This window comes from Heliangelus exortis, chromosome 19 (assembly GCF_036169615.1).
Source record: "Heliangelus exortis chromosome 19, bHelExo1.hap1, whole genome shotgun sequence".
NCBI classification, from domain to species: domain Eukaryota; kingdom Metazoa; phylum Chordata; class Aves; order Apodiformes; family Trochilidae; genus Heliangelus; species Heliangelus exortis.
In genome coordinates this window covers 202,986-217,291 of record NC_092440.1, presented here as the reverse complement: position 1 = coordinate 217,291, position 14,306 = coordinate 202,986, and the positions used below count along the sequence as shown (strand labels likewise).

At 56.7% G+C, this 14,306-nt stretch overlaps 1 protein-coding gene across 1 annotated transcript in view; it reads left to right on the top strand.

The window, feature by feature from the left end:
- Window positions 1-14,306, top strand: part of KSR2 (kinase suppressor of ras 2) — a 55,640-nt gene that overhangs the window by 387 nt on the left and 40,947 nt on the right. Inside the window, exons 2-3 of the mRNA XM_071763581.1 lie at window positions 6,385-6,525; window positions 7,229-7,436. Coding sequence (XP_071619682.1) covers window positions 6,385-6,525; window positions 7,229-7,436 — 349 coding nt within the window. The remainder of the gene's footprint in view (window positions 1-6,384; window positions 6,526-7,228; window positions 7,437-14,306) is intronic.

Below are 14,306 nucleotides of genomic sequence, written 5' to 3'. Positions count from 1 at the left end.
TCCCCCGGGATTCCCTGACCCCAGGCCTGGCCCCTCCGATATCCCTCCGGGATGCCCCCGGCCCAGTACCGGCCCCACAGCGTCCTCCCGGCCCGGACGCATCACTCCCGCCGGGCTCCTGCCCCCCAGGTCCAGCTGCACCCCCCGGTCCGGCTGCATCACCCCAGCTCGGCTGCAATTCCCCGGGCTGCCCGCATCCCCCCAGCTTGTTTTCTACTCCCCCCGACCCAGCCTGCCTACACCCTGCCAGCTTGCCTCCCACCGGGCTGCATCCCACAGAGCTGCAATCTCCCTGGCCTAGCTGCATCCTTCCCAAAAGGCTGCAGCCCACCCGGCTGCATCCCCCTGGCCCCTCTACATCCCCACGGCCCTCCTGCATCCTCCCCGGTCCCTCTTGCATCCCTTCCTGACCCCTCTGAATCCCTCCCCGGGCCCTCCTGCATCCCCCCCGGCCCAGTTCCATCCCTCCCCATCAGCTCACACCCCCCCACAGCCCACCTGCAACCCTCCCCCCAAGGCTGCATCCCTCTGCCCAGTTGCATCCTTCCCCCTGTGGTCCCACCTCTCTCTCCCCTCATCCTGCAGCCCCCCAGCTGGGTCCAGCCCCTCCCCAGGACTCAGGCCAGCATCCTCCCTCCTGGATCCTTCCCCAGCCTGTCCCAGCAGAGGGAAGAGGAGGCTTTGCTGTGGCTGGGGATGAAGGCAACTGGGCCAAGTCAAGGGTCCCCCCAGCTGGGTTTATTTATGGTTCATAGCTGGGAAAAATGCATTTAATGTGTTGGGACCTGGGTGGGGATGGAGTTGGGGTTCAGCAGGAGGTTGGTGGGCTGGGATGGGTGCCCCGAGGGTGGCAGGGTCTGTCCAGGATGGCGCTGTAACCCCGGGGAGATGCTGGTGGGGTCATGGGAGGGTTGCCATGGAGCTGGGGCTGTGGGAGGGGGGATTCCAGAGCCCTGTCCCACTCAGGCCCTTTGGTTACACTTTTTGAACCTGTGCGCTCTCACCAAGAACCCAAAGGTGGTGGCACCATGGTCCTTGTGCTGGGTGTCACAGCACCCTGCCAGGGGTCCTGCAGGACCTCTCTGAGGTGGCTTTGGACTTGACCAAAACCCCCTGACCTGCTGCTTTTGCTCCTGAGGGTCCAGAGCACCCTGGGAGGGAGCTGGGCATCACCACGCCAAGAGGGGCACCTTGGGGTGCTGTCCCTGCTCTGTGTCCCCGGCACCCACTTGTGCTCCCTTCCCACACCGATCCTGCCCATTCCTTGCCTTTCCTTGGACCCATCCAACCCCTCCACCTGAGGGGCTGTGGCCTCAGCTCAGATCTCCTGGTCCACGTGGGACCCCAGAAGAGGCACAGGGAGGTGAGGATGAAGCAGCAGCAGTTTTGGGGGATGCGGGAGACTTTGGGGGGGGGGTTCAACTCTCCCCCATCAGAGCTGATGCCTGGAGGTGCAGGCCTGGAGAAGTTCATCCCATGTGGAGTGACCTCCTGGTTAGGGTCAGGATTCTGCTTCCCTCCCATGGATGGCACCAGGGAGCCTGGTGAAGCCATCCCGGTTGGACATCCATTCCTGGCATCCCATGGGGAGGGGTGAAGCAGCATCCCAGTGTCCCGGGAGGGTTTGGAAGTTGCTGGCGTGATGCCACCCTACAAATCCCTTGCCCTCCCGGGGAAGCATCTCTTCAGCCCTTCCAGATCCCACTGTACCCAACACGGAGATCCCGGGATCATCAGTAGGATTGGACCAGATGATCCTTGAGGTCCATTCCAACCCCCCAACCCCCCTCCCCCCAAACCCCGGGACCGAAGGGGCTACCCCTGCCCAATCCCCACCCCCACCTCCGATGCTTTTCAGCCCCGAAACGGAGCCATTCCCAGGAGGGGCGGGATTCCCAACTCCAGCAGGTGGGTGTCGGTCTGGCGGCACCGGGTTTGTCACCAGCAGCCGCAGGAGCGGTGGCCCTGAGCCCCCGCCAGCTCCCAAGGCCGGGAGGCAGACGCAGGGGAGCTGGTGGCAGCAAAGCCGAGGGGACACTGGCAGGGGATGTCACCCTGGGGGGACACTTTGCACTGCCCAGTGCCAGCCGGGAATAAAAAAGGGATGAATCCATGTTTTGGGTTTTTGTTTGTTCGTTTGGGTTTTTTTTTTTTTTTTTTTTTTTAACTTAGTTTTCTTTTCTTTTTTCTTTTTTCCCCCTTTTTTATGTTTGGTTTTTTTTCCTTCTTTCTTTTTCCTTCTATCTTTTTCCTTTTTTCTTTTTTTCTTTTTTTTTTTTTTTTTTTTTTTTTTTTTTTTTTTTTTTTGTTGTTTTTGTTCTTGTTTCTGTTTATGGTTTTTTTTGTTGTTGTTGTTTTGTTAATCCCCATTACCCTAAACCTGGATTTTTGCCAGATTAATAGAAGTTTTTTTGTTTGGTTGGTTGTTTTTTTTTCCCCCCATTCTTTTTGTATTTATTTTTAAGGCACCCATGAGGACATTGCCTGCTGGGGCTGTGTGGGCACCATCCTTCCCTGGAGCTGGGAACCACCCAGACCTCAGTCCTGGCAGGCTTTCAGGTGTTTCTTGCACCTCAGGACAGCTTCCAGGAGGTCCAGGAGGAACCAAGGCAGTGGGTGGGATCAAAACCCCCACCAACACTGCCCAGGGTGGACTTTGCTTCCCTTGGGGTGGAAAATCTGGGGCTGAGCCAAGCTGCTGCCTCTGTTCTGCTCCTAACCAAATGGGACAGCTGGGCTTTGCAGCTCGAAATCTGGGTTTTGGGGTGTAAGCGTGGGTGGGTGGGGGTTGCCTGCCAGCCTGGAGGGAGTCTGGGGCATAAAAACCAGAAAGAAAAGTTGGTTGGTGCTTGGTGATGTTTCCAGCTCTCCCTGTGCAGGGTTATTCCACCCTGGGTTCAGATCCTGGCTCAGGTTTCCCAGAACCTGGTGAGTGGCTGCAAGGATAACCCTGGGACTGGTACTTACCCCCTCCCCCCCCCAGGCTGCTGGGAAAGGGACCCCCCGCTGAGATGCTTTGGGAAGGTGAGGATAGGAAGAGAAAACCAGGGAAAAGCCTTGAATATTTCCAAACTTGCATCCCCACTGTGTGAGCAGCAGGGCCAGGGAGGGGATTGTCCCCCTCTGCCCCCCTCTGAGGTAAATCTGGGTCCAGCTCTGGGGTCCCCATCAGCAGAAGGACAGGGAGGTGTTGGAGCCAGTGCAGAGGAGGCCCTGGAGCTGCTGGGAGCAGCTCTGCTCTGGAGCCAGGGGGAGAGAGTTGGGGGTGTTGAGGCTGGAGAAGAGAAGGATCCCATGGGGAAACCTTAGAGCAGCTTCCAGTGCCTGAAGGGGCTCCAGGAAAGCTGGGGAGGGACTTGGGACAAGGGCCTGGAGGGATGGGATGAGGGGGAAGGGTTTGCAGCTGCAAGAGGGGAGATGGAGAGGAGATGTTGGGGAGGGAGAAATTGTTTGGGGTGAGGGTGCTGAGCCCCTGTCCCAGGTTTCCCCCAGAAGCTGTGGCTGCCCCTTCCCTGGCAGTGTTGAAGGTTGGATGGGGCTTGGAGCACCCTGGGCTGTGGGAGGTGTCCCTGACCATGGCAGGGGTGGCACTGGGGGGGCTTTAAGGTCCCTTCCCACCCAAACCAGTCTGGGACTATGATTTTATGGGCTGTAGCCAAAAGAGACACTGGGATATTCACTACCTGAGCATGTGGACTGTCTGGTGTCTAATACCATGAGCACAGCACTCTGCCCCCCCTGGCTGCACCCCCCAGGCATCTCCAGGATGCTGGTTTGAGCCATTTCAGCCCCTCTGCTCCTGTAGAGAGTCCTGGGGACCATTTTAACAGCTCTTGAAATGAATGATTTCTGCCTCTGCAGAGGCAGAGGTGTCAGGTGAGCCTGGAAAGAGCCCTGGGTGGGAATATCCAACCCTGCTGGGGTTATTCCCCAGCCTGAGGGTGCTCCAGGTGTCTCTGGAATAATGAACCTCTTGGGGAGAGTTGGAGAAGTCTCTTCAGTTGTGGCTTATTGTTGTGGAGGAGCAGAACAACTTCTGCTCCATGGCATGGAGGCACCAGTCTGTGCTGATGCCCCATGCTGGGAATCCCAGTCTGTGATGATCCTCCTGTTCTGGGCATCCCAGTCTGTGCTGATCCCACCACCCTGGGTATCCCAGTCTGTGCCCCAGCTCCTCTCTCCTGTCCCCCAGCCCCCTGGGAGGTTCATTAACTTTCCCCAGTGTTCCCAGTGGGTTTTCCACCTCCTCTCCTGGTCTCCAGGCAGGGCTGGGTGCTGGGTGCTGTGGCTGACGTCAGGCTGGGTGCTCGGTGCTGTTCTGGGGGGGGTGCAGCCCCCTCCAGCTCCTTGGAGACCATCTGCTTCACTCCTGATGTTTGCTCTTGGAGGGGGGGAGGAAAAACACAACAAACCCAGAGGCATCTTCCCCCCCACCCTGGGCTGGGTTTTGGGTGAACTTCTGGGGAGGGGAAATGCTGCTGGGGGTGTTGGGAATGGGCTGGAAAACCCATTGGGGTGCAAAGAGTGGGGGGGAAAGGGTTGGGGTGGGGGGCTCCAGCCCTGATGAGGAACTGGGAACCCAAGGTCCCAGGGGTGGAGTGGGGATTGTCTGAGGGATTTTTTTCCCAGTGGGGAGGAGATGGGGGAGGGGACTCTCCTATCCCTCCTCACGATGGCCATGGGGAAGGGGCTGCTTGTGGCTTGGTCCCTGTTTGTTGGAGCAAAAAAACCAACCCCCCCCAGATCTTCAGGTTGTGCACACACAGCACCCCAGGGTGTTCCTCTGCCAGCTCCTGGATGGGGAAACTGAGGCAGGGAGCTGGCAGGGGTGCAGGGCAGGATCTAACCCGAGCTTTTGGAAACTGGAAATAAAACCATTTCCCCCACCCCCCCCTTGGCCTCAGCTCCCAGTGTGGCTGAATGGGGGGGGGGGGGAAGGGGGGGGGGCTTCAGGACTCTGATTTTAGCTCTGGGGAGGGGCACTTGAGCTCCCACCCACCCCCTTTCCATCCTGGGAGGCTGGAGGAAGGGCTGAAGCTCAGGCTGGTGGTGATGGAGATGAGTTTTGGAGGAGAGTTTTGCTGTGGGTGTGTGGGGAAAGTTTTTTTGGAGCTGTCCTGTGTGCCTGCTGCCATCTTTCCCTTTCTCCAAGGGCCTGGGAGGGGGGAATTTTAGGCCATGCCACCAAGGCTGACTCTGAAACCTGTTGATGGTCTGTGGGGGGAGAGGAGATTTTCCCCCCAAAAAAGCAGATCCAGCAGCTCATCAGGGGGCTGCTGAGCAACCTGGAGACCCCACCTGGGGCTCCCCAGGGCCTCCCTGGCCATTTGGGTATTAATTTATTTTGGGTATTAATTCATCTCTGTTAGCCAGGTTGGGAGAAACCACCTGGTTGGGGTGTCCAGCTCCTGGCTGAGCTGTTTATGCTGGGGGGACACGGTGGAGGGGACTCCCTGTTTGCAAGGGGATGGGGGCCACTAACCCCTCCTCCCCCAGGGGGTTCCTTCCCTCCTGTCTCTTCCAAACCATCACCTCTCTTGCTCATGGATTATTTTTTGGGGGGAGCTGTGGGGGGGTCAGGACCTCCCCCAACTGGGAATCACCCCTCTGGGAAAGGCAGGAGCAGGAAATCCCAGCAGGCTCTCAGCCAGCTGGGCTCTGCTCTAGATTTTGTATTAAAAAAAAAGAAAAAAAGAGGTCAAATCCCTCAGCATCTTTATTTTCAGGAGCTGTTGGGCTGTGGTTACTAAGGGAGTGTTTTGGTTTGGGTTGGGGTTTTTTTTTGGGAGGGGCAGTGATGGAAGGATGGGGTCATAGAGAAATCAATGGCTCCAGAGTGGTGATGAGGAGGGTGGGAGGAAGAAGGGAGGAAGGGGTGGAGGGGATAAAGATTAAACAATTAACACCTTCCCATCCCCAGATTCCAGCCTTGGGGCTGCTCCCCATGGGGGTCGTGTATGTGGGATCCTTTTGCACCTTGCTGGGGAGTACTGGGGGGGGAAGTGTGTCCTTTGGGTGCTGGGAAGGGGCGGGGGGAGTGTTAGAGGGTGGGAAAATTGTTGCCTCCGTGTCCCCTGACCCACCTGGTAGGGGGATCCTTCGGGTGGCCAGGGTTGTCTGACCCCCCCCTGAGCCCTCAGTGCTGACGCCTGCTGGATTGAGGATAAAAGAACCGGGAAAAAGGTTTTTTAGGGAGGGAAATGCCCTTCCTGGAGCAGGCAGCTTGGTGCTAAAGGCTGCAGAAAGTTGTCAGCAGGTCGGGGGGGGAGAGGAGTTGGAATTCCCTAGGGCTGGGGGTTTGCTCTTCTGCCTCAGGTGGGTTGGGGGGCGGAGACCACGGGGTGTGTGTGTAGGTCCCATGAGTTTTTTTTCCTTCTCTTCCAGAGCAAACTGGTCAAGTACTTCAGCCGGCAGCTCTCCTGCAAGAGGAAGGTGGCTCTGCAGGAGCGGAACGCCAAGCTGGAGGGGTTCCCCCAGCTCCTCCACTGGTTCCGGATCGTCGACATCCGCAAGGAGGTGATGGAGGTGAGGACCAGGGATGGGGGGAAGGGGTGGAACCCCCTCTAGTGGTGTTTTGCCCGGGGTTTTGTGTGATCCTTGAGCAAAACTCGAGGAGAGGATGGGTTGGTGGGTTTGTTTTCAGCTCCCTAGGTGGAAACTGTCTCGACAGTGGGTGCTTGGAGGCTGGGAAAGGCAGGAAGGGAGTGGTGGGGAAGGAGGTGGAAGAGCAGAGCAGAGGGATTGGGATCTTCCACTGCATGGAAAGGGACGTGCTGGTCACTCACTGCTCTTTTCCCCCCCCTCCTGAGGACACCCGATCTCTGTTCCCAGGGAAGTGCCAGGGGGACCTCAGGGGGGGTTCTCCATGTCATTGTCACAGCTGCAGCATCCCTCTGGATGGGGGCAATGGGGCTGGCACCCAGAGGTGCTCCTGTGAGAACCCCCCCTATCCCAAAGCTGAGGGTGTGCTGAGGACAGGGACAGCTTTTCCTGGTGTCCTCTGAGATATCCCAGCTTTTAGTTAGGTCTGGCTGTGCAAAAAACTCGAGATAAAGCCTGAGGCTCCGGTTTTTCACAAGGATTGTGGCAGAAAACGAACGTTTTTGGGTCTGCGACCCAAAATGGGGCAGGAGGGGAGGGAACATCATCTCACACGCCCTGAGGTGTTGGTTTCCAGGCTGCTTCGGAGGTTTTATTCCTTTTTCCTTCCCCCTTCCAACCCTTGCAGGAGATCGCTCCGGGGCAGCTGAGCCTGGAGGAGCTGCTGGACATGACCGATGAGCAGGTTTGTGCCACTGTGGAGAAATTTGGGGCCAACAGGGAGGAATGTGCTCGCCTCAACGCCTCCCTCTCCTGCCTCCGCAGCGTCCACAAATCCGGTGAGTCTGGGGCCCTCGGACCCGCTCCGGGTCCCCTCCAGCCGGGGGATGGGGGTGGTGACCCCATTGTGGTGATACCAGCACCCAATGGGTCACAGAACTCCGGGAGGGGGGGGAGGTGACGTTTCCTGCAGGGGACATCTTTGCTTTGATGTATCTGGGGTGGGGTTTGCTTCTCGGGGGTGTGAGGAGTTGTCAGTTCTCTGCGGAGCAGCTTTGGTGGGGGAGGGTGCAGGTTTTTTTCCAGCCCCTCCCCCTCCCACTTCCACTCCCATTCTTCCCCCCCCCACCCCTCTCCCCCCCGGCTTGCAGGAGCCCACTTAGGGACAAAAAAATCTCCAAAAATCTCCGGTTGCTCAGCATCAATCCCCACCTGGCTGCACCCCGCTGGACCCAAACCCCCTTCCCAGGCTGTGCATGAGCTCCAGTTCCCCCAGTGGGGGGTGGGGGGGTGGGGGGTGGGTGGCACTGGGTGCAGGGGGAGGGTCCTGGGGCTGTGGGTGCCTGAGATGCAGGGGGGTGGCCCTAGGGGGTGCAGGTGCCGAGGGGGGATGCTGGGGGGTGGCCCTGGGATGGGGGTGGTTTTTCGGTGGGGGGTGGATGCGCGTGGGTGGTCCCGAGAGCATGCGGGTCCCGGGGGAATGTTGGTGGGTGGGTGAATAGCCCTGGAAATGCGGATCCCGGGGGATGGAGGTGCGGGTGGGTGGGTGGGTGTCCGGGGGGGTGTGCGGGATTTGGGGCTGCGGTGCTGGCTGGCGGGTCCCCGGGTGGTGGCAGCAAAGCTCCGCGCTGCAGAGGCGGCTGCGGGAGCTGCCGTGAATTTATCTCTGATGGAAGCTGGGGGGGGGATGAGATGAGGGGGGGCTTTGGGGGTGTGGGGGGGGGGCTGCAGCTGTGCCCGAGTTTGCTGGGGAAGGGGCGGCCGGGCAGGATCCTGCTCTCCCAGCCCCATCCCAGCCCGGGGCTCTCTCCCTGTGTTAGCAGGGTCTGGTGTGAGATTTGGAGGGGTTCTGCCCCACCTGTGTGTCCTATATCTTCTCTCTTATGTGCCAGGGGCTGTACCCTGCTGCCACGGCTCTGGGGACCACTCGGGGGGTGTGTAGGGGCAGCAGCAAGGTGGGGGACATTCCCTTTTTTAGAAGGAGAACAGTGAAATCCTATTCCATAGTTAACCCCCCATACCCCCTTCCCAAGAGATTCCCCCCTTCCCAAGAGATTCCCCCCTTCCCAAGAGATTCCCTTCCCAAGAGCTCCCTCCCTTCCCAAGGGCTCTCGTTCTGCTCCTGGCAGCCCTGGCCTGGCAGGACCCTTCTGTAGGAGGATCCCGAAGCTTTGGGGACCCCTATTGGGAACTCCTCCAATGCAGCTGCATCCCAGGGGCTGGGGGAAATGAGCCGTGCTGGGATGGAGCTGCTGGTTTCTGGCTGGGCTTTTGCAAGCCTTGGGGACAGGGCTGGTGATGAGGGTGACATGAGGTGGCTCCAACAAGGGACAGCAGCTTCCAACCCCCTGTCCGAGCAGCAGGCTGGGGATGGCTGAACCCAGGCTGACATTTCTTGCAGAAAACGAGCTCCCCCCCATCTCTAACTCTGTAAATCTGGCTCCCCCCCTCCTTCCCTCTGGCATTTCCACTAAATCTCTCCCTTATTTGAGGAAGGGAGCCCGACCCAGGCTCTCAGCCTGCTCTTTGTTTAAGCACCTTTGACTTTTCAAAGCCCATGGCAAATAAATTCTGCTTTATTGGCAGCACTGGCTCAGCCCCTGCATCCCTCCCAACCCCTCCTGCTCCTCAGCCCAGGGAATTCCCCCATTCCCCCCCCCACCCCGGGTGTGATCCCTGCTTTGGAAAATCCACCACAGTTGCAGAGAAGATGCTAAAATATCTTCTGCTTCTCTGGTGGTTTCTGGCTGGCAAGGATGGGGAGTACAGGGGGGGCTGTGGAGGTGCTCCATTTGCTGTTTGATGGGATAGGTGCTGGGGCTTCCAACCCTCCTGGTGGGATGGTATGTGGCTTGGTGGCCCGTTGGGTCCCCCCAGGGGGGGCTTTGTTGCTCTGGGTGTGTTTGCCTTTCCCAGTGCTCCATTTAACCCCATCCATCTTCCCAGAGGAGGGGGGGGGGATGCACATGGTCTGGGTTATGTTGTGGAGACTGCTGCTCCATCCCTTCAGCACTGCAGAGATGCTGTGGTGGCCATCCCTGGGCCCCTGGCATTGTCACCTGGGGGGGGGGGGGTGTCTCTGCTGTGCTGGAGAAACCCCTGGGCACAACATCAGGTGGGCAGCACAGGCCTTGGGGACAGGGAGGGGGACAGGTGGGATGGGCCACCACGGGGCCTCTGCCAACCTGGGGAAATGCAGAAGCTCCCTGGGCATTGGAAGAGACCAAATTTCCTTGGATTCCCAGAGGGTTTGGGGTGCAAAAAGCTCTCCCTGGGTTGGCAGATGGTGGTCACCTTGCGGCCAGCTCTGCAGGGCTGTGTGTCCCCAGGCTTGTCCCACCTGCCTCCCTGCTTGGTCTGGTGGCCCCATCTCAGCAGTCACTGCACTCTTTGACCCCTGGGAAAGGAGGAGCCCAGTCCTTGCCACTTCTGCTCCCAGGGGAAGGGCTGAGAGTGGTGGTGGCCAGGGCAGGGGGAGCTGCCAGGTTGGGTGGTGGGAGCAGGTTGTCCCCTCTGCCTGCTCAAGGCTGGGGCTGAGCTGCACCAGGGTCCAGGCTGCACCTTTGGGTGGGCTATGGGGACAGAAAATGAGCAGGACTCTGTCTGGTGGGTTGGCAATGTCCCCAGTGGTGCTGGGACCCGGCAGTCATGGGGCTGTAGCTCTTCCATCTGGGGTTCATCATCCCCCCCCTGCATCCCCCCCCCCCTGCATCCCCCCCCCCTGCATCCCCCCCCTGCATCCCCCCCCTGCATCCCCCCCCTGCATCCCCCCCCTGCATCCCCCCCCTGCATCCCCCCCCTGCATCCCCCCCCTGCATCCCCCCCCTGCACCCACCCCCCCTGCATCCCCCCCCTGCATCCCCCCCCTCCATCACCTCCCTCCCATCACCTCCCTCCATCACCTCCCTCCATCACCTCCCTCCATCACTCCCTCCATCACCTCCCTCCATCACCTCCCTCCCATCACCTCCCTCCATCACCTCCCTCCCTCTCCCCCCCTCCATCCCCTTCCGTTTCCCCATCCTCCCCCTCAGTCCTGTGCCTGCAAGCTTGGGCAAGGAAGTTCTACCTCAGCTTTCCCTCTCCCATCCATCCATCCATCCATCCATCCATCCATCCATCCATCCATCCATCCATCCATCCCCTCCTGTCCTGTGTCTCCAAGCTTGGCCAAGGAAGTTCTCCCTCAGCTTTCAGAGCTGACCTGGCTCAGAGCCTGAGCAGTCTGTGTCCCCTCAGTGTCCCCTTGGGCTGAGCACCTCTGAGATCACCTCCTGGCTGTGTCCCCTTGATCCCTGCAGTCCTCAGGAGGTTCCATGGCCCTGAGGAGGCAGCTGGAAGCTGGAAAGCATCTCCGGATGCTCCTTTGGGACCTCAGATCCCTTGAGGTTTGCAGCAGAAGCCCCAGCTGTACCAGGCTCTGATGCCCCATGGGTTTTTTTTATCTTTATTTGACCTCCTTGCAAACCAAGAGAATGTCCCAGCCCAGGGAAACAAACAAACAAACAAAACAAAAAAAAATCCAATTAGAGCAAAGTAGCTGTGCCTTTAAAGCATCCTGGAATTTCTTGGTGAGTGTGGCAGGAGTGGTATTTCTGGAAGGCAAGAGGAGTATTTAATAAAGCAGGAATGAGGGTCAGGATTAACCTTTTCCCATTCATCTTTAGTTATTGAGTTGTTAATTTGAGGCAAATCATTTCCCAGCCCAGTCCTGAGGGGGCTGGGGAAGGGGCAGGATCCTGCTTGGTGATTCCAACCCTGATGGATTTTCCCAGGAGAGGGTTTGGTGAGACAGGCAAAGGAGGGGAGGGAAAAGGAACTTTTCTCCCCAAACTCAGCAGCAGGGGAACCCCTCGAGCAGCTTAGAAACCCAAATAATTTTCTATTTATTAAATAGAGTGGCAAGCTGATGTTAACCCCCCCACTTGCTTGTGTTAACAAGGCTGCAGTGGATTATTTTTTTTTTCCCAGGCTGGGGATCCTGGGCAGCCATGTGGTTTATTAGGCATTGGCTTCCAACTCGGAGCAGGATGAAGTTAATATTAAGTAAAACCTGAGCTGTGGATTGAGGAGTAGATGGTGTGTGACTAATGAGTTATGTGGGGAGGTTATGATCTGTCCCCCTGGGGTGGGGATGGTGGGGAAAAAAAAAGGTGATCTGAATATAAACTATATAAAATAATATATATAATATATTATAATACATATAAAATATAATATATATGGTATATGATATATAATACATAATAAGTAATAGATAATAGATATTATGATATAGAATATATTATATTATATTATATTATATATTATCCAAATATAAATTATATATATACATATATAATATAAAAAAATGAGTTGAATATTTGAGTTGTCCTGAGCCCTGGGAGGGTGGTGGGTGTCTTGGGGACAGCCTGGGACCAGGCAGGGTGAGGAGAATGAATGAAAAAGCAGTGAGCATCTTTTTTTTTCTTTTGGGGGGGGGGTTGGGGGGCAGCAGGTTTGAAAGCTGTGTTGTCCCCAGGGACCCTCCTGGTGTCCCCAGAGCTGTCACTGCCCTGGGGCTGGTTTGCTTTGCCCTGTGGTAAGGGTGCTGGGACCTTGGGGGTTCTCCTGGCTGTAAAGGAGGCTGAGATCTTGCTCTGGTTTTGTGGGCATCTCTGTTGGGTTGGAGATAACTTTGGGAAAAGAAGGAGAAGAAGGAAAGAAAAAAAAAAAAGAAGGAAGAAAGGGATAGCAGCATCCCTCAAGGACATTTTTGTCCCTCCCATAGGTGGGACCATTCATGTGGGGTAGGAAATTCTTCCCAGTGGTTTGGTTTAGGGAACTGAAGCAAATTTTCCTTTTCATCTTTTGGAATGGGAATTGGGGGAGGGAAAAGCAGGTTTTTTTCTGGTGCTGTGGAGCCATTTCCTCTGCACCTCCACACCCCCTGCATCGGGTGCTCCCCTCCACCCCCTCCTGGGAATGTGGTTTATTGTTGGATTTCATGGAGTGGTTCACAAAAAGAAAAGAAAAAGAAAAAAAGAAAAAAAAAAAAGTTTTTTCCTTAACGTGGAGGGGAAGGGGTGCAGGAGGGCAGCAGCACCGGGGTGGGGGGTTCCTAAAGGCAAATTTGGCCAAATATCTCTGTGCCATCAGCCGAGAGGGGGGAGGGGCAGCAGCTGAGGCTCATTTCAATACGCAATTAATATTAATTAGCTAAAGACAATTAAGAGGCTCAGGCTGGGGAAAGCCAGGCAGGGGGCAGGCTGGTGTTGGGGGAAGCTCTGCCCGTGTTTTTCCAGCTGGGAATGGGCAGAGCAGCAGCACCTGGGGGATTGGGAAGAGAAAAACCCCAAAGCCTTGAAGTGGCTCTGCAGAAAGAAGAGCTCCGATTTTGATTTTTTTTTTTTTTTTTTTTTTTTTTTTTTTTTTTTTTTTTTTTGGGTGGGGGGGGTGGGTTTGAGTATTCTGGCTCTGGGTTTAAATGGGACTGGAAGTAACTGGGGGGAAGGAAATTCCAACAGGGAGTTTTTATACCTGATTTTTAGCCATTAGTTGGTTGGTTTTTTCCCAGGTTGTGTCCCAGCCGAGGGTCAGAGGGGACAAGGGGGGGACACGGGGCCAAGGTTTAGAGAAGGTGTGGGGGGAGCAGCCTTGGGTCAGCTCTGCCCTCGTGTCACAGGGTGGCCTTGGGGACCGGTGACCCCAGGAGACCCCCCCAGTGCTGGGGTTGAGCATTGCTGGGCTGGAATGTCCCTGGGCAGCGCTGTGTTTGGGGGGGGGTCTGTCACCTGCCTGTCCCTTCTTGGCTTGGGCTATTTCAGCAAGGAGGGGGCTTGGATGTGTCCCTGGTGGCTTTGGGGACACGCCAGCATCCCGACAGCTCCATCCAGGAAAAGGTTTTCCTACAGCAGGATTATTTTTTTTTTTTTTTTTTTTTGCCTTTGTTAATTAAATTCTGAGAAAGGGCCTTAACTTTTTATGAGCCCCTTGTGAGGGCTTTTTGGAGAAGAAGCTTTAAAAGGTTGGAACTTGCTTTTTATTTTTTTTTAATATTTTAATTTCCTACTTTGGGAAGATGATTGAAGAAACCCCCTTGTGTGTGTGTGTGTGTGTGTGTCCCCATCCCCCCCCACTCTCCCCCTCTGGAGCATTTATCATTTCATTTTCATTTCCAAAGCCCTTTCCCTCTTTTTCCTTTTCCTCTGGAGCTTGAAATAAAGTGTTCCCCTTGGAAGGGCTGGGGAAACGCAATTACCAGCAGAGAGGGGCTGGGGAAGGAGCCTGCTTGAAACCAGGGGGGGGCTGTGATCAAAAGGGAGTCAGAAAAGGGACCTCAGGTTGGGTCCATCACTTGGGGGCTCTGAAGTTGCTGCCTCCAGCCCTTTGCTGATCCCTGGGCTGCTGCAGATGAATAATCAGGAGCTGAGAAGGAGTTCTGCTTAATTGCAAGCCCCCCTCATCAATGCTAAGGGCAGAGCTGTGGGGACATCACCCCTGGGCATGGAGGGATCTCCCAGCCTTGTGCCAGAGTTTGGGGTGGGGTGGGAGGGACATGGGTGATGGGGGGGAGGGGGATGGACAGGGACACAGGAGGAGGAATTTTGGGGAAGTCCCTTCTGTCCCCTCCACAGCCCCTTTTTGGCCCTCCCAAACCACTTGCTCAGCTTTGCAGGTGCCCAATGTGGAGAAGCTTCTTGCTGCTGTTTTTGGGGTGGGGGGTTGGGGGGGTGGGATGTGGGTGCAAGGGTGATGCCACCCCACATGGTCACTGGTCCTCGTGC